The sequence below is a fragment of the Tursiops truncatus genome, chromosome 17 (genome assembly GCF_011762595.2).
Source record: "Tursiops truncatus isolate mTurTru1 chromosome 17, mTurTru1.mat.Y, whole genome shotgun sequence".
NCBI lineage: Eukaryota > Metazoa > Chordata > Mammalia > Artiodactyla > Delphinidae > Tursiops > Tursiops truncatus.
This window is the reverse complement of record NC_047050.1, coordinates 59,511,614-59,538,118: the sequence shown is the minus strand read 5'-3', so window position 1 is coordinate 59,538,118 and position 26,505 is coordinate 59,511,614. Positions and strand designations below refer to the sequence as shown.

General features: G+C 34.0%; 1 protein-coding gene across 11 annotated transcripts in view; it reads left to right on the top strand.

The window, feature by feature from the left end:
* The window catches only part of TAF2 (TATA-box binding protein associated factor 2), an 80,598-nt gene that overhangs the window by 35,983 nt on the left and 18,110 nt on the right, over positions 1 to 26,505 (top strand). For all 11 annotated transcript variants that reach the window (XR_012327327.1, XM_073794681.1, XM_073794683.1 and 8 more), the window contains 7 exons: positions 113 to 365; positions 1,795 to 1,935; positions 4,535 to 4,645; positions 8,744 to 8,937; positions 9,795 to 9,934; positions 12,782 to 12,851; positions 18,948 to 19,057. Coding sequence is in view for 10 of the 11 variants with exons in the window: in XM_073794681.1 (XP_073650782.1) it covers positions 113 to 365; positions 1,795 to 1,935; positions 4,535 to 4,645; positions 8,744 to 8,937; positions 9,795 to 9,934; positions 12,782 to 12,851; positions 18,948 to 19,057 (1,019 nt within the window). In the remaining variant the exon portion in view is untranslated. The remainder of the gene's footprint in view (positions 1 to 112; positions 366 to 1,794; positions 1,936 to 4,534; positions 4,646 to 8,743; positions 8,938 to 9,794; positions 9,935 to 12,781; positions 12,852 to 18,947; positions 19,058 to 26,505) is intronic.

The window sequence follows — 26,505 nt, the reverse complement described above, 5'->3', positions numbered from 1 at the left end:
CATGAACGCAGTAAAACTGCATGGAGAAGGGAATCTGGTTAATAAATGCTGTTTTTTATAAATATATGAAATTGAAAAAATAAATAAAAAAGAAAATTATATTTTCTTTCAGTGCTGATTCTCCTTTGCTGTGGATAAGGATAGACCCAGACATGTCGGTATTGAGGAAAGTAGAATTTGAGCAAGCAGATTTTATGTGGCAGTATCAGCTCCGCTATGAGAGGGATGTTGTGGCACAGCAAGAGTCCATTTTGGCCTTGGAAAAGTTCCCCACTCCAGCATCTCGGCTTGCCCTAACTGACATATTAGAACAGGAGCAGTGTTTCTACCGCGTGAGAATGTCAGCTTGCTTCTGCCTTGCAAAGGTGAGATTATGTACAGTAGAAAGAAAACAAGATGGCTGATGCGTATTTTAAAAAAACAAAATTATCTCTAAAGGTGAATTAAAATTCACCGTAGTCTTTAATTTTACTTGGTGGTTGGTCTCTTGAAAGCTTTTGCCAAGTGCTTTTAACAAGGCTGATTTGAAGAAACACGTTTTGACCTGAAAATAAATAATGCACTAAAATTTTATAGTTGTTAAACTGAGTTTAAAACCAAAGAGAATTTTCCCATTTTACTGGATTGCTGACCAAAGAATTGTTAAAGCAAAGAATGTAAGAAAGTCCTTGGTTTGAGTGATATTTTATATTGTAGTACATGAAATCAGTTCATCTTAATTATCCCACTGTGGTGGTGATTTCTTGTTGGTTTGAGCTTAGTAATCAATATTAGGGATATGGAATTTAAAATGATAGGTTCTATTATTTAACGTAATAGAAAAGTTAATTTATTAAGAAAACTACATATTTTTCTTTAGATACAAAAAAAACCCCTGAAGGTAGAACAAATGAAAGCCAGAAAATGCAGACAAATATTTGGCCAGAAATACTGGGTTCCAGGTATTTAAAAAGCATATTGGTACTAGGTTCATTCCCATATAGTAACTCTCTTGCCTTCCTCCCTGCTAAATCCACTTGTCCAGTATTTCAACAGATCATAATGGTTTAGATTTGTTTTATCTCTAATGGTAACTAGTGAGCAGTTTGATTCCTACATCTACTCAGATATATGAGGGAAAATGTGATTTTCTTTGATAATCATCTGCTAAGGATGTAATTTCATTGCTCCTATAAAGTTCTTCGTGATTCTCACATGCAAAATTCTTAGCAGATCTGTAAAATTATAGACTTATTTGAAGTTAATTATAATTTCATTCTTTTCAGACATGATTTTTATATACACTAAAAGTATCAATAGCAAGATGTGGATTTTTTGGTAAAGTGTTCTTACAGACATAGGTGGTAGCACTGTACTTGCTTATTTTTAAATTAGGGTAGATTTAAAAGCCTTATTTAAAATCCATGGTGATGTTTCTATCTGATAAATTTAAAACTTTAGAACTGCATCTGCCTAAATGGACAAAACTTACTCAGAATAAAGTCTTTGCAAACAAGTTTTCTTAAAACATAAGAAGAGTGCTCCAGTTTAGAAACTAACTTGTTGAAAACAGTTACAAGTGTACATAAGAATTTTAGGGGAGGTAGAGTTTATATATATTTATAAATATATAAATGTATTTATATACATTTTCTTGGAAATGATCATGAGAAGCTAAAATGTATTAAATTTCTAAGAACTGAAATTGTTAAAAATGAATCCGATTGTATTGATAACTTTTAGAAAGCTATTTTATTTATTTAAAAATATGTTTTCCATGGTGGTCAAATTACTTCATTTTCTAATTACTTGCAGATTGCAAATTCAATGGTGAGCACATGGACAGGACCACCAGCCATGAAGTCACTCTTCACTAGGATGTTTTGTTGTAAAACTTGTCCAAACATTGTGAAAACAAACAACTTTATGAGCTTTCAAAGTTACTTTCTACAGAAGGTACAGTCTCCCTTCTAGTTTTCTTATGATTGTTTTTTGCCAATATCTGTATATCTCATTTTAACCTGGGGACTCTTCAAATATTATTTACTTTCTTATAAATGATTTTGTCTGTGTTCTCTTTTTGCTCCTAAAATGTTTTCCAAAGTTTCAGTTGTTCATTGATTTTATGAACTGTGTGCGAGTAAGTCACTGTCCATATTAATACTAAAGTAAGTAGAAATGGATAATTTGACTTTTTGGTTGGTTACATGGGGGATGGAGGTATGGGTGGGTCCTTCTGATGGCCATCCTTGTAGGATGTGGACAGCATTTCTGAGTCAGAGACAATACAGCACACAGCTCTAGTTTCAGTCCCAGCTCTGCTGCTCACTAGCAGTTTGCAAGAGGACAAGTTTCTTAACTCTCTAAGCCTCAGTTTACTCAACTGTAAATTTATCTTTTTTTAAAATTAAATAATATCAAGCATGTGAAGTGTTTCGTACTATATTCTTATCAAATAGCAAGTTTTTTACAAATGGTAATTTAGAAAGTGGTGGTGTGATAGAGCCACTGTTTTAGGAAGTGATGTGGGAATGGCAGGGTGGTCAGCATTTGGGCAATTTGGAAGTCATTTGTAAAATATTTTGAGTAAGTTAGTAATGAAGGCCCAGATTAGATTAACTGGATTAACTACAAGGAGGAGTAAAGTTGAAGTAGAAAAAAACTAATGAAGCCTATTCTTTCATGATTTGGTGTTGAAGAGTGTGAGAAAGGTGACAGGTTGAGGATAAAGCAAGGCTGAGAAAGGACATTTCAGGTTTTGTTTTGTATAGAGGGAGAAAAAGCTTGAGGCATGTTTGGCACAGAGAAAGGAACCAGTGGAGAAGCAGAGATGAAATATTCATCTCTTGGGAGCAAGTAAATATAAAAAACATAAGATAGAGCAAATTCTGAAGTTATTAGTAGTGGGTGGGGACATAGTTGTGAGGTTAATTTTAGAAAAGATAAGAACATTCCTTTTTCTGAGGCAGGTAGAAAGCAGATTAAAAGTAAATGAAATGATAGATGTTGAGGGGAATGTTAAGCAAGGTGAGATTTGTATGTGATGGAGAGAAATGTGAAAAGAATTAACCCAGCCACATGCTGAGAGTGGAAGTCATGACATATTGATAGTGAATTTCATCAGCAGAACAGATTCAGGAGATCGGGTTTGGGAAAAGCCAATATTGGTGTGATCAAAGAAGTCTGAGGCATCCTGTTATTTTAAAGAACCGGGCATTTCATAGTACTTGAACATGTTGCTCAGCTCTCTATTGCCATTTCACTAATGTATGGTCTGAAAGCAACTTAATTTCTTTGACTACCGAATGTGTCCCCTTCATTATGCCATTGTACTTCCATATACCTGAGATCAATATTCAGATTGGGAGTTGTGATCCATTAATGAGGGGGGTCATGAAATCAATTTGGAAGTTTTTTTTTTTAAATAAAAGAAAACAATAGGCAGTATCAGAATGCAACACATGAAATAAGGGTAGGTGTAAGGTTTTTTTTTGTTTTATTTTTTACTTTGTATACATGACGTGTGTGTGTGTGTGTGTGTGTGAGGTTGGGATGTAAATGTATTTCTTACTGTGGGTTACAGTCAAAAAAATTGGAAAAGCAGTGCTTTTAGACTAGTTCACCTTTCACATAATACTTCTAGTGGCAGAAAAGAGAGAGAGAGGATTAGTGCTTAAATCAAATTTAAGTCCTTATTTCTATGGAAAAAAAACCTTCCCTCAGTTCTTACAGCATTAATAGTAACTATTGTAGCACTGACCGTCCCCTTGCTTCTGGTCCTTCAAGCAAGCAAAGGAGTCCTGCTACTTTCTGTCCCCCAGCTTAGAGGGAATAGTTATTTTGAATCAGAAGACGGGGTAGTCCAAATCTCTCTGTGTACTGGGGACTGTGATGTCTATTTGTCTGTAGTTCTGCCTCGAGTTTGAATAGCTTGGTTTTACTGGTAGAGGTTACCACTGTGAGTCAGGCTTCTACTTCCTTAGAAAGGTTGCCTATGAAAATTTGGAGAGGAGAAAGTTAAGCTGGATTTTAGATAATTTACCATTTTTCCTTAGGCTGAGAATGGGGCAGTGGTACTGGAGAATCAGTATCTTCTCAGACTGGTGATTGAACTCTACTGTCTGCCTGCCACATGCCTCCAGCCACTGTATCCATTAATCCTGAAAATGGTTGTGAGGAAACTAGACTCCTGCCCAGTAAGCAACTAGCTATAATAATCCATCTTAATAGGCAGTGGTGTAGAAGTTGAACAATGGTCTTATCTAATGTTAAAGCCCATACCTTGTCCCTTGTAAAACACGGAACTGAATTTACATTACACATACCTCTTCTGACAAATGGGCTACAGAGTGTATCCAGTTATGCAGCTTTCCCCTTGGTTTCCTACTCAGTTCCTTTGTTAGCATGTTTGAGACATGTTCCCAGTGGGAGGGGTAGGAATCGGTGGGGGTTGGAGTCCATCCAGATACCTGTGTCAGCCCCAGAGTAACCCTGTTTCAGCATATACTTCATTGAATTGTAGTAATGAAAATTAAACAAAATTTTTTTTTTGTAGACTATGCCAGTTGCGATGGCTTTATTGAGAGATGTTCATAACCTTTGTCCCAAAGAAGTCTTAACATTTATTTTAGACTTAATCAAGTACAATGACAACAGAAAAAATAAGGTAAGATACCTCAGTATTATAAAAGTAGCCAGTGATATTTTGTTTTTAAAGAAATATTTAGACTGTGAAATCATTGTTGTGTCCATTGTACTTGAAATTTATAGAGAAAGAAATATACAAACATGATTTATTATAATCAGTACATGAAAACCAAGATTACTTGGTTTTTAAATGTTCTGTATGCTGTTATAACGTGGAGATAGAAGTACATCAAATTTTGGGAACTCAGCTAACTTTTGTTTTGGTGACGTCTGACAGCTCAATTTTATTTTTATTCCTTTTTTCTTTTATCAAGTGATACCCAGAAAACAGTTCCTCTTGGGATAACTTGTTCATTGATGAATTTGACTTTTTTCTTTTTTACCATTATGTGTGTTTTATTCATTTATTTAGTAAATTGCTATTGAATGCCATGCTTCAAAAGTTATTTCACCTTACTTGTTATCATTCTAACCATCAGCAAGTGTTTTTGAGAATATATGCTATGCTAGGCGGTATACCACGTTACATAGAAAGAATGCATGGTAGTTGCCGTCTGGAATTTCATTTAAATTAAACGTCTATTGAAGAACTGCTGCATATCACAGTCTGATTCTGGGGCCTCAAGGATTCAGCCTAATGGGGAAATCAGATAGGTAAACAGGTTATTCATAACTGCTAAAGTGGAGGTATGTATACACAAATTTCTAGGGAGATTCAGAGGAAGTAGTGCCTTCTTCCAAGGGTATAGAGAGACACTCAGGGAAGTTTTGTACATAAGATGTGACCCTCGAACTGAGTCATAAACAATAGGATTTTCCCAGTCTGAGTAGGGCCAGTCTAGGAAGGTTACTCTGAGCAGAAGGAACAGCACATATAATGACACATGTAACTTGTAGGATAAGTTGAATTCATGAGAAGTTTAATAAAACATTACAACAGTAAAAAAAAAGTCACAAGTGGACCTCCCTGGTGGCGCAGTGGTTAAGAATCTCCCTGCCAGTGCAGAGGACATGGGTTCAAGCCCTTGTCCAGGAAGATCCCACACGCCGCGGAGCAACTAAGCCTGTGCACCACAACTACTGAGCCTGCGCTCTAGAGCCCGCGAGCTACAGCTACTGAGCCTGCGTGCCTAGAGCCCGTGCTCCATGACAAGAGAAGCCAGTGCAGTGAGAAGCCCACTCACCATGACGAAGATTAGCCCCCACTTGCCGCAACTAGAGAAAGCCCATGCGCAGCAACGAAGAGCCAACGCAGCCAAAAATAAATAAATAAATAAATAAATTAAATTTTAAAAAGTCACAAGTGTTTTATTTACAAATGGTGATTTATATTGAAAAATCAAGAAGGCAAAATTTTCCTCTTTAAGTCAGTAGAGTAACATTCAAATGATTTGAGAGTCCTTAAAAAAATTAGTTCTTTAAAGAATGCATTATAGCTGATACACTTTCTTTCCATTTTTGAATATTGTTAAAAAAGATTTTGTAAGATTCTTTCCTTCCTAATCTGCTGGTTTGTTTTGACTTTCACTTATAGTATTGCTTTCTTCACCTACACGTGAATTTCTTTTTTTGAAGATATAATTGTCTTCAATTAAGACTAGCATACATCTTAATCCCTGAAGATATTAAGGACAGAATAAATGCAAATAATAACAACAGTAATAATAGCTAGTTTTTTGTATGTTCCATGACCTGTACCAAAACTTGATTAATATGATCTTCATCAGACCTCTGAGATAGACACTATAATTATCTCAGTTTCCATTTGAGGAGATAGAAGCTAATAAAAGCTAACAGATTTACTCAAGGTCATATATGCGGTAGGGCCAGGAGCAAAACCTAGATTTGTCTGATGTCAAAACTTAAAAATTATTGTTGAGAGAAAAAGATTTTGTTGTTATTTAAAGATTTGCAGATTAATAGATTAAAACTGGAAGAAAAGATGTGATTGGATGGTGCCTAAGAATAGTTCATTGATTTTCTTATGTTCGTTTTTAAAGTACTTCACTTCCAACCACTAATGATTTGTCTCTGAGGGCTTTGGTTAAGCATATTTTTTAAAAAAGGTTCACTATATAAAGTGCATGAGAAGAAATGAAAGATTTTTCTGGGATTAAGATTAAATTAGAAATACAGAACATTAAATGCCAAAAAGAAGTTGGGATTTGGGGGTGGGAAGATATTTTTAAAAATTTTAACATCTCATGAATTGGGCAGGAGCGTTAAATTCAATATTCTAGATAACTTAGTTTTCAAGAAGACTAAAATTAAATCCCTTTCAAGCCTGGTTATTAGTCCTTTTATATGAAAATCTTTTATATATACACATGAATTTCTAACATATTTCTAATAAATCATATATACATTTATGAAATTTGTCTTCTTAAATAAGTATGCAGAACATGGGTTGAACTATTCCTGATACCAAACGATCATTGTTAAAAACTTCAGTCAGCCTTTGCTGCAGTACGTTGACGTTGATGCCTTCAGTTGTTTTTTTTTTGTGGGAAGTTTTGCTGTATGTACTAAATGCCCCCACACCCCCCCAGTTGTGTTTCACAAATTATTTATTCTTCACTTGACTTTGGGGTGATCAGATAATCTGGCCTGTTCAATTAGGAGTATAGTGTCTGTGAGAATTGGATATGGTCTGAGGGGTAAATGTTAAATATTTTGGTTTTTGTACTTCATCCACATCCCTGTCTCATTTTTAATTTCTGAATTTATTCTGTGCTCTGAATACTTAGTTCAGAAACGATGGTTAAGTAAATGGTCTTTTGCTTTGTTAGCAAAGTAGTTATCAGAGGTAACAATGAAACTATAAAAATACTTGGAGAAAACCTATGAACATTATTTAAATGATCTCTGAATGCAAATGGCCTTTCTGAGTGTGAAACAAAACTTAGAAACCGTAGAGAAAAGGTTGACTGAAGTTATAGAGATTAATTTTTTTAATCATTAGAACAGTTTGAAAACAAAACTCATCCATGGTGAATACTTGTGGAGTATTTTTTCTTTGGTTTTGTTTGTTTTTATGTGCCTTGTTTTTTTTCCTACCTGGTATTCGAACATAGGAATGTTTAGGGACTGTGCCATTATGTGTGTCAGTTGGAGGTTCTGGCTCCATGGTGGAAGTCAGAAGGGGCCAGGTCTTCTTCCTTTGTCTCCTAGCAGTTTGTTTTGCCACAGCATAATCCCAACACTGCTGATAGAAGTAATTAATTTGCTTGCTCCATGTTCAGATTTCTAGGCTAGAGCATCTGAGTTGCTGAGTTTAAATCAAACCACACCCAGATTGCTTTCAATAAATTGCTTCTCTGGGAGTTGACTGGGATATGGATTTAGGAATTTTTATTTGTTTTTTTGGATGGTTTCCTCCCTTTTCTCTGCTTCTCTTGCTAGAACTCCTATTATTTGTATGTCATGTGTTCTACACCAGCCTTCCAACTTCCTTGTGCTTTCTTTCCTATTTTTTATCTTTTTTTTTTTTGCTCAAAATTTTTGGAGTTTTTTTCAATTTTATATTCCAATTTAATTTTTATTCTGATTCTCTGCATATTTCTTTTTTTAAAAAATGTATTATCCTGTTGGAAGGGATATCATTGGTTACTTCTCAGACAATATTAATGGTCACTTTTGAATTTTTTTCCCTCTACTGGTTTTCTTTTCCTTGTATACTCTTATTTCCTCCAAGTCACTTTTCCCACTTTGTTCTGGTCTCTCTTTATGTTAATGCTTTCTTCAACTATCTGGTGACCCTTGGTTGGATGTTTTAGATGAGAATAGAGCACTGAAATAGCTGATTTGAAGCTCTGTATTACCAGCAGGATTTGTGGACTGTGGTCTTCCTTTTAGAGGAATCTGGCTAGATTACTATGAGAGTGTCTTACATGTAGTAAACATTTGTCAAGTAAAGTAATGTATTTCTAATTAGTAGACCTCTTTCACTCTTTTTTCCACTGTGTGACTCTATACAAAGGACGGAATTGAATACTAACCTGAAAACTTGCTTATGTTTTCAGATGAATTATGTTTTTAAGTTATCATATTTTATTTTATTAACTTTTGAATAGACATGTAAATTCTGTTGTCTTCTCGTAATTATTTTTTGGCTTAGTTTTCAGATAACTATTATCGTGCAGAAATGATTGATGCCCTTGCCAACTCTGTTACGCCTGCAGTCAGTGTGAATAATGAAGTTCGAACTTTGGATAATTTAAATCCGGATGTGCGACTCATTCTTGAAGAAATCACTAGGTTTTTGAATATGGAAAAACTTCTTCCGAGTTATAGACACACCATCACTGTCAGGTATGATGATTCTTCGTATTTGTTTCTTAAAGTTATTTGCTTTCATAATTATAAGAGAAATTTATTTGCATAGAGAATTGGGAAATACAGTAAAGTAAAAGAAAATCCTATATGATTCTACCACCCATGGATAAATTATTGCTATTTTGGAGAATGGCCTTCTAAATTTTTTCCTCTGGTAACTATATAAATTTTAAATTATTTGCCATATTGTATATATAGTTTTTATATTCTGCTTATATCATAAACACTTTCTCATGTCATCAGAAATTCTTCATAAGCATTGTATTTGATGTCTGCATAATCTTTTATCCCATTGGATATAATTTAAACTCTATTATAGTTTATTGTTTATTATTGTATAATTATAATAGTTATATAATAATTATAATATAATATTATTATATTATATTATTAGTTTATTGTTAGGCTTCTTTTACAGCTTCTGTCAACTTTGTATGTATGACTGTCGACAAGTTCTGTCTAAATCAGCTAAAAAAAAGTTGATTTACCCATTCAACATTATGAACAGTTTCAACTTTCCATATATACTAGTGAATAAACTATATATGTATTACTAAAACTTTTGGAGAGAATACTTTATTTAAGTTATGTTTTATGCTAAATACATTTTTCTGAAGTGTGTTCCAGTTAAAATACCTGAAACTGAATTTCCAAAGTTTTGAAATTAGTTTTCTTTTAATAGGGTTTTTTATTGTCATTGCAAAAATTGAATGTTAAAAAATTAAAAAGTGGATTCAAATTACATTCATTTTTCAGCTTACTGTTACGGATTAATTTCTAATGCCTTGGAAACAAGTTTAAAAGAGTATTTAACTATAAATACATTTTCCTAGTTGTTTGAGAGCCATACGAGTGCTTCAGAAGAATGGCCATGTGCCAAGTGATCCAGCTCTTTTTAAATCTTACGCAGAATATGGCCACTTTGTGGACATCAGGATAGCAGCTTTGGAAGCAGTTGTTGACTATACTAAAGGTAATGCTTTAGAAATATATGCCCATAATCATTTTATCAATAGAAAGAATTGTTTACCATTTACTATTTAGTTATTAGGGTTTTCATATTATGTACAATACAGATATTTTGATTTTAAATTCTTGACTCACTGATTGAGAGTTTTTGGTAAATGTAGAATTCATATAAAAATTAGTAAATGAGGGAAAAGAAAAGAGTTATAGATAGATATCTTTGGTCTTTCTGAAAAGTTAGTGTATCATTTTATAGCTTTAATTACATGTTATTTTAAGAAATAGAAGGTTGGGGAGAAATTTCTAATTACATAAGGTTTCAAGAAAACATTTTGGGGCTTCCCTGGTGGCGCAGTGGTTGGGAGTCCGCCTGCCGATGCAGGGGACGCAGGTTCGTGCCCCGGTCTGGGAGGATCCCACATGCTGTGGAGTGGCTGGGCCTGTGAGCCATGGCCGCTGGGCCTGTGCGTCCGGAGCCTGTGCTCTGCAATGAGGGAGGCCATGGCAGTGAGAGGCCCTCGTACCGCAAAAAAAAAAAAAAAAAAAGATTTTGTACCTGTCAAAACTGTTATCTGTGAAAGTAGAGCAAGAGATACAAGTAGGAACTTCAGGAGGGGGATTAGGCAAGGCTTTGTGAAGTTGAAAAAAAACATAAGGAAAAACATGAATAAGAGAACACTACATATTCAAAACATTTTCAGAAATAGAAGAAAGTTAAGGAGATGAAAATATTTTTAAAAATTGTCATAACGGGCTTCCCTGGTGGCACAGTGGTTGAGAGTCCGCCTGCCGATGCAGGGGACACAGGTTCGTGCCCTGGTCCAGGAAGATCCCACATGCCGCGGGGCGGCTGGGCCCGTGAGCCATGGCCGCTGAGCCTGCACGTCCGGAGCCTGTGCTCCGCAACGGGAGAGGCCACAACAGTGAGAGGCCCTAGTACTGCAAAAAAAAAAAAAAAAAAAAAAAATTGTCATAAAGAATAGAGCAGGTGGAAGAAAAGCAATAATCCCAGAAATAATAGAATACTTTGAAAGAGTGTAAATGAGACTGACCTAAGCTAGAGTCTGATGAAATTTAAAATTTTAAGGTTAAGGGAAAAAAATGTATAAGTTCCTAGGAATATCAGAACCCAGTTATTGTACAAGGTGAAAAAATACTGTGGCCTGTAACTTCTTCAGAATAAGAAGAGTTCAAAAGACAGTGAACACAGGCTAACATAATGCTTAGGGAAAATTATGACCTAAGATTTTCTACTTTGCCAAGTTGTTGTTCCTATAGCCTTGAAGACTTAGAAGTACATTTCCTATGTAACATTTTAAAAAACAAAAGTCTGAAAGATAACTTTCAGCTGACCTGTAAAGGAATCAAAATGATAACTCAAGATTGATGAAAGTGTGATATGAAAGGCCCAGTGACAAGCAACTATGCCTATAAAATAAAGAGCTAAGCTTAAATATTTGTTAACATGGTTGTAAAATTTAATGCAAATTTCAAAGAAATTCTTAAAAAATAACATGTCAGTATAAGAACTATGTAAATTAATCTAAAATTCCAGATTATACTAAAATATGGGAAGAATAAAGAAGTTATGATAACATTCTCATCTGAATGTAGAAAGAGAGGAATGGGTGAGGGAAATTCTTTAGTAGATACTGGTTAAGTTTCTCATGTTAAGTAGAGGAAAATATACTCAAATCCTTATAATTTTTTGTAAATTTCAATAGAAATACTGCTTCTAGAAAGACATTATAAAAGAGTAAGAACAATATAGTGTGTGTGTTATATGTGTTGGCCCAAGTTCAGAAAGGACTGTCATTTGTTCTTCCTTTTTGTTGAGGGTTAAAGTAGTCTTTCTTTTAAAAAATGCTGGTTAAAATAAGAACGTTTTTTCACGTATTTCTTGGCAAGAAAAAAAATGTAATCTTATGTCAGTTTTCAGTTTTATTTTGCCTTTTACCAATTTGTGAAATATGGAAATCTTGAGGTCTACCAAATATGCCATTATTCCCAGCCAAGTTATATGAATGATGTTCACTCACATAAATCATATAATATGAAGAATTCATGAATTAGTACTACCTGAAATCAAATAGAATGCTAATATTATGATTTCCAAAAAGAATGCTAAATTAATAAGTGTAATTTAATTGAGAGATATTTAAGTGTGAACCATAAATCCAGTTCATTAGAAAATGAAAAAGTGGAAAATATTAGAAATAAAATTCTAAAAATAAAGCTTTTCAAATCATAAAAGCAATACTTTTTGAAAAGGTAAATGGAAATAGCTAATAAGTTATTTTGTTAAAGTTATTTATATTTATAGTACTAGTTTTGCAGTTGTTTCTTATGTTATAGTGAAAAGTTAAGGCTGCTCTTTTGTCTTAAATGAAAGAAACCACTTGGGCAGAAACAGTTTACCATACTGTATGATATAGTTGAGATACCATTGAGTATCGAACCTCTCTATAATTTGATTTAAGCATCTAGAAAAACAATTTAAACACATTTCCATTTAGAGTTAATCATCTCTAATTTAGAGCTCTTAATAAATTACAATTTGTTTTATGTTGTATTTACTGTTGATTTGCGCCTTAGTGGAAAATATACTCTTGGTCCTGTTTTATGTTTTGGCTACATATATAGCACAGTACTTGTAAAATTTGCCAAGTGGCCTGTTGCATTAAAACATGTAAGAAATCACCTACATCCTTCAACTCTGATTGGAAATACGGCTAAGGCAGAATCCTAAATATTAAAGGCAGAATCCTAAATATTAAGTATAAATTCCCTATTTGTCACTTGTTTAAATTTGTTATAATTAACAACAAAAGTATTTCTTTATTTTTGTTTTCAGTGGACAGGAGTTATGAAGAATTGCAATGGCTACTTAATATGATTCAGAATGACCCTGTACCCTATGTAAGGTTAGTTTTTTTATGCTGTAATATTTTGTTTTTGTAAGTCCTAAAGTAAATAATTTCAGAGCATTATACTTGTTCCATGTATATGGAACATGTATATAATTTTTGAAAATATAGGAATATGTTATCCATTTACTCATGTCCTTATTTATTTTATTTGCCTTTGGAAAGACATTTTTAAAAATACATTGTTACTAAGGGTAATTCCCTGAATTTTACATGTGATTTCTATTGTAACTTAAAGAAAAGCTTGTGTATCCGTTTTTAGTGCACATGGAGGAAGAAAGCCCTTATCCTAAAACCTCTGTATCGATTGATTTAATCTATTTTAAAAGTAAATAAAAGCAGTGTTTTGATGTATCCCATTTGTTCCTTTCTATCTTATATAGAATCTTAATTTTTAATAAATGGACTTAGGATTTTAAAATGTAATATGACATTGTTAAAAATTTAGAAAATAAGGGATAATAAAAGAAAATCCTGGTCCTGACGTGGTAACTATTTTCATTTTTGTATTTTCTTCTTCATTTCTTTCATTTCTGCTGCTTTCTTTTGCAAAGTAGGATATTTATAGTGTATTCGTGCAGTATTAAAATTTTTACCATTTCTGCCGTCCTTTCTTTACACCTAGTAGACTCAAATTTGTGTTCACATGTTATAATAATTCAGTCTCATAAAATGAAATTTGAAAGCTGGAAGATAATTTAGATTTTAGCTATTCCAACTAGAAATAAGAACACAGAGACATTGTCTTCTTCAACTTTACACATCAGTTGGCAGATATTTTTCATCTAAAAAAGCATACAAATAAACTCTGCCTTTTTTTTTTTTTTTTTAAACTCTGCCTTTTAACTTCACTGAAATGCATCTGAGCATGAAGAATCCATGTAAGGGATTTCAGCTAACTGAAATCTATATTTCAAGTGTTTTAAATGATGCTTATTAAATAAATATTCTTTGTACAAAGTTCTTCTCTTTGTATTTCATAGTTCTTGATTTGTGATCTGAATTGTATTTTAAATAATTTGCCCTTGTATTGATGTGTACCAGGGGTAAGGTTGACATGGACAAAAATCTCATAATCACCCATTCTGAAGTAAATACTCATATAAAAGAGAATAGGCAGGAAACCAGCCTCATCTCTTTATCTGCCAGAGCTCATGCATTTGAAAGTTTATAATAAGATGCTGCTGATGACAAGTAGGGACAGAAAGTATAAATACAGTATAAATAAAGCTTATCATGTATTCATTTATGTTTTCAATTCACATCAAGAACTAACATCAAGGCACATATTTCTTTTTTTTTAATTAATTTACTTTTAACTTATTTTTGGCTGCATTGGGTCTTTGTTGTCATGCATGGGCTTTCTGTAGTTGAGGCGAGCAAGGGCTACTCTTCTCTGTGGTGCACAGGCTTCTTGCTGTGGAACACAGGCTCTAGGCACGTGGGCTTCTGTAGTTGTGGTGCGTGGGCTCAGTAGTTGTGACTCACGGGCTCTAGAGCGCAGGCTCAATAGTTGTGGCGCACAGGGTTAGTTGCTCCGTGGCATGTGGGATCTTTCCGGACCAGGGCTCGAACCCGCATCCCCTGCATTGGCAGACAGATTCTTAACTACTGCGTCACCAGGGAAGCCCCAAGGCATATATTTCTGAGATCTTAAAATTGTGTTTTGAGGATCATTTTCAGCAGATTATAATATTATATAATACTTGTAGTTATGTTTCTAAATTATATACTGTACAGTCTAAATGATTGCTTTTGAAATGTGGAGCTGTTAATGTCATTCAAATTTTAAGAGCACTGTTATTTACATTCTAAACTGAAAATCTGTATAAAGATATATTTCATGATTATATTTGATGTGTTTACTTCATAAGTGATGTGATTCATTTATATCACGAATAGGGAACCTCTTAGGCTTTACTTAATGTCATCTAGCCCATAGTTATAGTTAAAAAAAGTTCAACACATCTTAAAGAAAGTCTTTAATGGCAGTGAATGGTCACAGGATAGGAGTGTTATTACCACATCAACAGTTATTGTATGTGTGTATTATTTGGTGTCTTGGGATATCTGTCTCTATTTTTGTGGGGGTTTTTTTTCCTCTATTTTTTATGCTTTGAATAGGAACTGTGTCCTTTTCTCTTTGTCCCCATCATTACCTTTTCTTTTCCTTCCTCCCTTCCTATCTATTTATATTGAGGTGTAATTGACATATTAGTTTCAGGTGTGTAGCATATTGATTCCATATTTCTATGTTTTAGAAAATGATCACCACTATAAGTCTGGTTAACATCCATTACCATACATAGTTACAGATTATTTTCTTTTGATAAGAACTTCTAAGATCTATTCTCTTAGCAACTTTCAAATATGCAACACAGTATTACTAACCATAGTCACCATGCTATATATTACCTCCCCATGACTTATTTATCTTACAACTTGGAAGTTTGTACCCTTTGACCCCATTCACCCATTTCACCACCACCCAGCTCCTGCTTCTGGCAACCACCAGTCTGTTCTGTTACTTTTTCTTAAACTCGTTGAGTAGCCATCATATAGAACTGCTATATTCTGCTGTGTTAATTGGATAGAATTCTTAATCTTAAAGGTAGGTAAACGTTTCTGTTTCTGTCTGTCTTAAAATCAGTGACATTCGTCTCTCCTGCCCCCAAAAGAGCGTTTTATTTTTATGGCTTTTGGTTGATTTTTAAACTCCTAATAGTAAGATGGTCATTAATAAGAAATTTTTTTTAGCTGTTGATTTAAAAAATTTCTGTATTATTATGTATATCACAATTGCTGATTTTTTGAGAGTTAGATAAAGCTCTGAAGAATTTGGAGGCTGAAACCTTAAAATTTAGAGGAAAGAAATTAGTTACTTGTAATTACTCCTGTATGCTTTAAAGCTAAATTTGAACACCATTTCTACAAGGATACTTTCTTGACTACCTGCACTAGGTCATGTCCCTCAAGTCATAATTGCCCATAAAATCCTACAGTTGTTCCTTTACTCAAGTACATACATAGTTCCTATGTATGTGTATTATTATAGTTTGATTTTTTTTGTTACTGCTGTCTCCCCCATGAGAGTATAAGTTTTAAAAAGACAGGGACCTTGTCTCCTTTTGCCACTGTATGTCTGGCACATAGCATGATGCTTTGCATATAGGTAATTAAATACATGTTAAACAAGTGGTTGAATATAATTTTTCCCCCTCTAATCATATATATGTTTAACTTAATTCATATGTTAAAGAAAAGTGATTTTATCTCTGTAGTGACAACTGTATGTAAAAAAAAACCTTAAGCTGTTTAATTATTTTTAAATGTTTGGGAAAGTTCTTGGTCTTTTATTTGGGTTTGATGTTTTAAATGTAATAATAGGGTTGTTGGCTTTCCTTGTATAGTCTTCTCTCAATAGAAGATTTTCAGGACTTCCCTGGTAGCCAGTGGTTAAGAATCCGTCTGCCAATGCGAGAGACACGGGTTCGAGCCCTGGTCCGGGAAGATCCCACATGCCGCGGAGCAACTAAGCCCGTGCGCCACAACTACTGAGCCTGAGCTCTAGAGCCCATGCTCCACAACAAGAGGAGCCACCACAATGAGAATCCCTTGCACCGCAACAAAGAGTAGACCCTGCTCACCACAAATAGAGAAAACCTGTGCGCAGCAACAAAGACCCAATGCAGCCAAAAATAAATAAATAAATGAAAGATTTTCAGATTGTAAATCAGTTCTTTATTAGGATATCTTAAGAATTTAAGTAAGTGTGCTTTGGTGCATTGTTTTTAAAACAAATTTACATTTTTGAAAATTACAGTTTCCTTTCAATGGGAATAACTTAAAATGCTCATTCAGATTTGCAAAAATATAAACTCACATTAAGAAGACAACTTAAAAATAGCGTATAATTATTTCAACCAGAGCAATAATTCTTAACATTTTGGATTATTCCTTTCCAGTCATTTCTATGCATGTATATTACTTTTTACATTAATAAGAAGAACTTATTAAATATATTTACTTTAGATTTGGGTAGGATTATTTTAAAGATGACATGGAATTATCTTCTCATGTTGGAATCAGGCATGCATATATGATCACAATATATCATTTCCTCAAGGGACACACTTACACTGAATGCCTTTTCTCCAGAGAGATTTTGAACATTTTTCTGGTTTCGATTTGACTGCATTTCTTATAGATAGTGATTGGCAATGGGATTGGACTAGTCCACCAAGAAATTTGTCAGTTGTTTAGGGAAATAATGTGTTGTTTTTGCTACCATGAACATGGCATAAACCCATGATTTTCTCAGGATTTGCTTCAGGTCTGTTTCGTATATCTGAAGTGTATGCTTATTGTGAATTTTGTTTAATCTCTTAAAAATTAACCATAAGATTCTCATTTTCTGCCCTTAAACTTTATCTCCTCTGAGTATTGCGTTGAGTGTTTAGTCAGTTATAAATACTTCCTTGTGAAAGCCTTTCTTCTATCATCTAAACTTTAAAGAAAAATAACTTTTGAAAAAATGCTTAATTTACTAAAAGTAGTACACATAATAATCATTATTGCTCTTTTAATTATAATTTCAGAGCTATCCCCAGAGTACCATTTACAATTCATTGGCATGGCTGTAAAGAGTTTGTAATGATCTGAGTAAATACCATGAAGTTTTATTTGTTGGGCCCTACGGTATTTGGGGTAATTGGGGAAGCAGCCGGATAGAAACTTAACTTTTCTTCTTCATGCAAATTAAAAGTATTAACATTAACATCTTCTAAAGAAAAATCCATCCACGTTTTAAACGGTGTTATTTACCTGTAATACCGGTCTATTCTTACAAACAGAAATTGCTCCTAAAGATATGAAAATATCTTTACTCATAAAGATATGAAAATATGGATATGAAATATCCATAAGGTATGTATCCCCTTTCGTATTACCTATGTATAAATTGCATCTATAACCACATTTCACGTTTGGTTCTCGTAGCCTTTCAATAGTCTTCAGTCTTAAAATGTCAAATCACAAAAGTATGTTAACAGTGAAAGTCACATCTTTCAGTTTTACAGACAAGATATTGAAGCCAAAAGGGGTTAAGTGACTTAAACTACAGCCTTGCAGTTCTACTTTCCTCCCATCTTTTTTTCAAGTACAAATCCAATTTGATCTCTTGCCACTAAACGTAAAAATTTCCCAGGTTCAACTTCTTTAAGGTCTTGCTAACCTCAACAAATATAATGACCTAAGTTTCTTTCTTCCTTAGTTATGCCCAAGCCTTCCATTATTCTGAGATCTTGAATTTCTCAGACCTAGTCCTAGACCTGGCTTTTATCCTGAATGCTAGACTACTGCCGTGGCTTCCTTGCTTCTCCTTTTCTTTCTCTATTCTTTTTTTATGGTGTCTCCTGCTCGTAGCATTGAGCATTTGTTTTTCAAATTTTGTATTGATCACATTGTCCTATTTTTCAGAAGACTCCATAATGTGTTTGGGTAGCCTTTCATGTAAGATAAAAACTTCCAATAGTGGAGTTTAACTCCTATCCTCTGTGAGGATACTTTTCTTAATTGACTCTCTTAAGCTTCCGCTTATTTTGAGGAAACTTTTTTGCAATCTCCATATTTAAAATAGTGCTGCACATTTTTATGCTTTGCAAAGTTACTATAATAATAAAGTTTATATTGTCTCAAATGTAGACTTCTTGGCCTACATGTGATTTTTTTTTTGCCTCATTTTAAGATTTTTATATTTGCTAACCAGTCTTTTTTGTAAACTTTTCTAAGAAGAGTAAAATGTTCATTTTAGAAGTGGGATAGGAAATGTTGGTTAGGAATATATAGAGTCAGGTTTTAGAAGACGTCATTCTACCCTAGGGCACTTTTAGAGAGAACAAATCCACCAGAATTTTTTAGTAAAAAAACAATAGTAAATGTTTAGAATGCAACATAATGTCTTTTGAAATGGAACTAAAACGCAAAGGTAGATCTCAGAAGAGAGACGATAAAATAGGAAGGAGGAACTGCAGATAATTTTCAAAAGTTTTTATTTAATGGTTAGCAAAAATTTAATTTTTCTTTATCTTTCAGACATAAGATTCTAAACATGTTAACTAAGAACCCACCATTTACTAAGAACATGGAGTCTCCCTTATGCAATGAAGCTTTGGTAGATCAACTTTGGAAACTTATGAATTCTGGTAAGACAGCAATGGCTTTAAAAATTTTTTTTATTATTGGGGTATTTTCATTTTATAACAGGTTATCCATACTAAAGAACTGTGGTTAATTTGTCCTTTTTTTTTTTTTTTTTTTTTTTAAGGAGAATACTTACCTTCACAGTAGTGGCTGTGATTATATTTGCTAAGGACATAGACACTCACTTTGCCCCACAGGGTGGTTGAGGAAACAAAAATATTAATTTATGGGAAAGTGTCCCAAATGTTTAAAGAGCTGTAGACATGAATTTGCAAATATTATTATTTTTATTTCAGAAGGTTACAGAGGGTTGAAAAAATGGCTTCTCACCTCTTTTCCCTAGCCTCCTAGTGGCCTTTCCCAGAGGTAACCAATTTCTTGTGTATCCTTTCCAGAGCAGTACATATTGTTACTGTTCTGCACCTTGGAGATCATGGTATCTCATCACAGTTTTAATTTCCATTATTTAAGTGAAGTCAAGAGGCGGTTAGTGCTCCCAAGCATGAGCTCTGGAGCTAGTTTGCTGAGGGTTAAGTCTCAGCTGGATGACTTACTCTCAATGTGACTTGTCTAAGCCTATCGTTTTTCATTTTTAAAATGCAGGTGATGATGGTACCTACTTCTGCAAACTGAAAATTAAATGAGTTCATATTTGTAAAGCACAGTAACTAGTTCATATTATGTGCTCAAAAATGTTGTTATACTAACATAGTAATGATATCATTATACTTCTCATATATGTCAGCTATTTGTAGTTCCTTTCATGTAAGTCATTCATATTCTTTGCCATTTTTATTTAATTGAATTATTGGTCTTTTCCTATTGACTTCTAACTGTAGTATATATGTAAAAAAAATTTGCCTTATGTCTCTGATATGTTGAAATTGTAATACTGGTTTTGATTTAAAATTCACTGGTTTTGATTTAAAATTCAATCAAAAGCTAGGCTGAAAAGTGTTTTGCTTAAAGACAAGTTGTTACAGATAGACGGTGAGGGAGCAGTGGGTATTCGTTCTAATAAATATGTCACTTTACCTTCTTTCTAGAATATTGGAAAATAACTTGCCCTGCCTATCTTATTAGTGACTGCTTCACTGAATCACAACTAAATACCAAGTTCTGATTCTTTTTCAAAAATTATTTAATTTACTATCACTGAGATGTTGTGGTTGTATAACTTCTGTCCCTCAGTTTCATAGTCATAGTCCAATAACCCCAAGTAAAGGCACCATAGTAGATATTTCATTGAAATTTAATAAAATTGAAAATAGAATGGCCCTTGTCCTCAAAATATTCAGAAAACAACACATAATCCAGTTTATCGATATTGCCAAATTATTATTCTCATATTTTCCCTAATACCTAGAAGAATAAGTGCTACTGTTTACATGTTTTATATTTTGCTACTGGTGGTTACCTTAAAGAATGTTGTGATTACTGTCATTTAGATCCAGGGGATGAGCATACAAGTTCACAAACTTGTAAAGGATCATTCAGCAGTTAATATGTGGCACAAACTGTACTGTGTTGAATATATTCTTAGTAAGAATGCATGATTCCATGGTTGTGATGGATTACAACTTTGAGGAAGGCATAATGAAGTACAAAGAATTCTCATATCGCCTTCTAGGGAAGATTTCGTGGACAAAATAAATGTGTGTTTAAGATTAATGAGACAATCTCTGTAAAACATTTGAAGCCCATTGGAAGATTGTGGTTATACAAACTCAAGGTCTGATTGATGTTTAGTATTTATTTTTGATAGTGTTCAGTATAAAGTACAGTTACTGCTTCAGTTTGGAATTCTCTGTGCCAATAATCTAAACAGAACAGATCAGTGAGGCCATGGTCATAAGCAGTTTTTTGCTTGGTTCTTCAGATAAATAACTGGGAGCAATATGAACAGTGGGAGTGGCACAAATAATTGGGAGGGTTTTTTGGTTTTGTTTTTCTTTTTAATGTTTTTGGAGAACATTGGGCATTAGGGAAGATTGATTAGAAGGTTGCCCATTTCCCTTCCAAGCCTGGGCCTCTGGGATACATAAATGAATCTGATCGAAGAAATTCCTTTAAAGTTTTTTTTTCCAATAATAAGTAGTGTCATGTTGCAGAGTTTGTCTGCACAAAATAACATAAAAGGAAAATACCATATAATTTCATTATATCTCCACTGTTCAGATTTGAGTGTATTTGGTCTTTAGGGAAAAAAATTGCTTTTTGTGTATAGGTGTATGGACATAGTTGTAGTGATGTTTTTAAATTGCATTTTATCATGAGAATTTTTCACATTGCTATATTATCTTCTTAACAGTTACTGTTTTAAGAAATGTTAATGAGAACTCACTTGTAACAAAAGGAGCTAGAGCATCATCTAAGTCCCTAAATCCTTTGGAACTCTGCCTGCCCCTTACTCTTTATTGGGGTTCCTGGGTTATCACGTCACTTGAGATAAGCATTATCTTGATTTACATATGGAGAACAAATAAATTGTGGGCGATAGGGATTTAATTATATTTAATTCATTTATTTTTGTCCTGTTCCAAGGTGGATTTGAAAGGTGTTGACTTTGCTTAGTTATAAAATTTTTGAACTCATTTGAAATATATGGAGACGTATCATGGCAGTTAAGGAAGGATCATCTTATGAGATGGTCATCAGGTACTCCTGAGGAATCAAAGTTTCTTTGCTTAGCTGGTTTCAGAAACTTTTCAATAAGAGATTAATTGCAGTAGGATACACAGAAACAGGATTTAGAAAATTGAAATTAGTTTGAAAGTAAGATGAACTAAGAAATCACATTTGTGCTTTTTAAAAAATTGATATATCATTCAATGACTATTAGTAATACTCTTTTTAGAAATGTACCGGGGGGATTTTAATGGCTCTGTGCCAGAAGGAGTGTTCTCAGACTTCTACTCTCAAGATGCCAGGACTGCCTGGTATCTGCACTCTGCCTGCTGTGTGGTAGCTCCACTTATCCTTGAGTTTTGGGCGCTACTCAAGTATCTTCCTAACAGTTTTTGCTGTGAAAATACACACACACACACACACACAACTATAGATGTATGTACACGTGCATACTCATATTAGATATCTTAACTCATTCACTGGTTTAATTTTCCCATATAACATTTTCTCCCCACCATTTTGTTTCTAAAATTTTCAAAGCTTAGAAAAATTTAAAAAATGGTATAAAGAATAACCATATATTGAATATTTTCAGCTCTGTTAACTAGTTGTTAACATTTTACCATATTTACTTTCTCTCTTTTCACTCTCTGTGTATATGTTACAAACCCTCTTTTTCTGAATCATTTGAAAATAAGTTGCCTCATGATACTTTTCCCAAAATACTAAGCATATATTCCTAAGAATAAGGACATTCTCCTGCATCTACACAATACCATTATCATATATATCCCATATTCAGGTTTCCTCAGTTGTCCCCAAAAATGTCCTTATAGTTCCCATATAGCTTTTAAAGTAATAATCCTCCACAGAAAGTAACACATTTTTAAAGAGAAACATCTTTCACATTATATAGTCTTCATCCCTCGTTGCTTAAGAATCTTAAATAGTTTTATTTTTAGTTAAAAATATTACATTGTCCAGGGGCAATTCTTTTTAAGGGTTTCAAGTATTAATTTATTCATCAGTTATTTCTTGAGCACCTCCTGTTTGCCATTGTGCTATGTTTTTTGTTTTTTGTTTTTTTGTGCGGTACGCGGGCCTCTCACTGCTGTGGCCTCTCCCGTTGCGGAGCACAGGTTCCGGACGCGCAGGCTCAGCGGCCATGGCTCATGGGCCCAGCCGCTCCGCGGCATGTGAGATCTTCCCAGACCGGGGCACGAACCCGCATCCCCCGCATCGGCAGGCGGACTCCCAACCACTGTGCCACCAGGGAAGCCCCTGTGCTATGTTTTTGCATACAAAGATGCCTTTTCCATTAACTTAGTATAATGGAAAGAGAGACATAGGAACAGATAGACCATAATACAAACAGGTAGTTGCTAAAATAAAGAGAAGAGCAAAATACCCTGGTAACCTGAAGAACAGAACTGTGAGCCCTGCCTGGAATGCTGGACTATTCATGGAGTGGTGATATTTGAGCCAGCTCTTGAGGAATGGAAAAGAGTTTATCAGGAGAAAGACATTTTAGGTAAGAGAATTAAGTATATGTAAAACCTTTGAGTTCTGAAAGGATATTTGGAAAATAGTGAGTGTTAATCTGGAAAGATAGATTAGGATCCAAAAGCAAAGGGCCTCAGGAATTTGTGTTTTATCCTGTAGGCAGCGAGGAGCAGGTGGAATTATGACCTGTCTGACTTCTGTTAGCTGTATGTATTTTTTTGCACACTGAAAGAAATCGTTTTCCTTTCCCAAAGAAAAATGTTTCAAAATTCAAAATATATGAGATCCTACTTTTTGTAGCTTTTAGGTAAAGTACTGGATTATAGCTCAACATGACAGTAATTTAAAAAATTCATTTAAAAAATAAAAACCTAAGAATCAGAAATTTTTATTGGTGCTTTTTTTTTTTAAGTCAGTATAGTGTTTATTTCCCAGTTATAACAACTGCAACAGGTGTAAAGTCATTCTTTATAAAATGCACAAATCAAATTACTGAACATAAAATACAAAATTGTAATCACAGTAATAAAAAATGTTAACTAATTATAATATAGTAATTTGTTTAAAATAATTACACATCATTTTTCCATGGCAAATAAATTTATTACAGCAATTCCAGTATTTATTTGTAACTGTGTCTTATTCTATAGAAATGGCCACTGGACTAGACTACATTTTTTGTAATACTGTAGACCTTAAATCATGTTTAATAAATTTTCAGTTTGAGAATAAATTCTCCACTGGCGCTGATATTGACAGAGTTACATGTAAACTGACAGCCAGATAAGTGTTTGGAACTGTGTGCAGTAAATTAATGCTGCATGATGATGTCCCATCAATATGTTATTCATTAGCATGTTCATCAGTAAATTTCAGTTGTAAATTTTTATGTACTTGTACTAATTCATTTCTACAGATTTCAAAGTATATATGTCATCTAGAGCAGAGGTCAGCTAACAGTGGCTCTAGGGCCAGATCTGACGCACCGTCTGTTTTTGTACAGCCCATAAGTTAAGAATGGCTTTTACATCTTTAAATGATTGGAAAAAATGTTAATAGTGTCTCATGACACCTGAAAGTTTTATGAAATTAAAATGTCAGCATCCACCAATAAAATTTTATTGGAACACAGTCCTACTCATTTGCTTACGTATTGTCTATGGCAACTTTTACACTACAGCATCACAGCTGAGTAATTGAACAGAGACCAAAAGGCCCACAATGTCTAAAATACTATATTTTAAAATGTAACTACTTTCTCTGGTCTTGCCTGCTTAACAATGCTTTTTTTCCCCCTTAAGATAATAAGCATTCATTGAAGAGATACTATATCATCATGAAGGAAATTTTAGCCCTTACTCACAAGCTGCTCTTCATTGTTTGGCATTTCACTGTAAGAATGACATAAAAACATTTATGTAATTATTCAGAACATTGAAGGCTGTTTATTTACATCAGAACTTTTAATGTTTGAAAGTTTACGGCTGTGCTCTAGAGGGTAGAATGAAGGACTACTTAAAATTCAGTTCGGTAGGATTTGCCAGGTTTCGGAATAAGAAAATAAACAATTTTGAAATTAACATCAGATTTCAAAGTTCCGCCCCTCTGTTTCTCTCTCCCCCAAACCCTTCCTCTTAGAAATAGGAATGGTGGAAGAAAATTAAAACATTTTTATTAGACGTAATTCATTTTTTTGTCAGAAATTATATATGTAAATGCACACATGAATATATATGAAATTTGCTGTGTTTTTTTACTTTAGTGTAAGATAGACAGAAAGATCAGGACAGAACTACCATATGGCAGTCATACTTGTGTGGCCTAGCTGTACAAATTTTTAAGCTTCTGTCATCAATAAGGAGTGCTGGGTTTATTGAAAAATGTCCTGGGGAATTCCCGGGCAGTCCAATGCTTAGGACTCTGCACTTCCACTGCAGGGGGCACGGGTTTGATCCCTGGTTGGGGAACTAGGATCCCACAAGCCACAGGGCGCAGCCAGAAAAAGAAAAATGTCCTGAAAATGGTGGCTTTTAAAGTGAGCTTTCGTCTTAGCAGCTTTTTGGCTTGATCAGCTTTAACGTCAATTACTTCAGAAAATGAAGTGATGTTCTTTTTTAAGATCAGATTTGTTATTTGGAGGATTTGTCTTTAGATACTTTCTGATTTGAATAGAGAACATCAACACTGAGCATTGTTCTTCTGATTCAGGTAAGCAGGGCTTGTCCCAAAGTATAACTGCTAATGAGACCAGAATGGACAGCATTTTTACCTGAGAGGAAAAAATAATGACTTGTTTTTCCATATATATGGGCATTCCTTGCCATATAAGTGATTGTGTTGGGAGGGGTAGCTAGAAGATTAAAGAAGGGTCTTCAGAATGCTATCACTGAGGGTAGAAATCAGGAGCTCTTCCAGGGCTTATTTCTCATAGAATTGGTTGATTTGGAATCATGGAATTTTAGACCTGAGAGGACCTTAAAGATTAAGTTAATTGTTCTCATTTTATGTCCTGGGCAGCTGAATTGCCCAAAATCACAGAGCTGACTAGTAAGTAAGCAGAAGTGTTTTTTCCGACTGTATTCCACTATAAAGTGACAACCATTTTAAGATGTTATGCCATGATTTTGAAACATGATGTTCTCATTTTTTTTCTGTCTTATAATTTTAACAGAAGCGCTGCTTATTTTTTTAGCTCCCTCTTATCAGCCTTAAATTGTAATATTTATAAGTCAGTTTTTTGTGGGAAAAAAACATTTAATCAAGGACTTCCCCCAGGAACAGAAGAATAATGCTCATTCCTCCCTACAAATTGAAGGTCTACCAAAACCTTTACAAATCCAAAACCAAAAAGCCCACATAGAAATAAAAAGTAACAAAAACCATATTCTAGAGGTTCAGTGCTTTTAGCAGCTTTCATTCACTGTGCTGCCTAACCATCCTTAGCTGACTTTTAAAAAACAAAACAACACCCTAGCTCATCAAAATATACATTATCTACTTGCTTTTTAAAATTAATTTTTTAAGAAACTTTTAGTAATTCATACTCAGTTGCCTGACTTGTTTCAATGTCATCTACCTTGTATAAAGATTCCAGGATCATTATTTGCAGTGGACATAATTGGGCAATACTGCTCTTCAAGGTTAAGTTTTATTCCAGTGTAAATGCACCCTAAGCCATTCTAGCTTCTTTACTGATAAAGTGCCTGAGATTCACTTCTTTTCTTGCTATAGCCATGAATAAATAGATAGATACAGGGCTAGCTGCTCTGGCCGGATTCCCTCCCTTTCCTGAGAGGGTTGAGCCCCTCCAGCCTTTGTA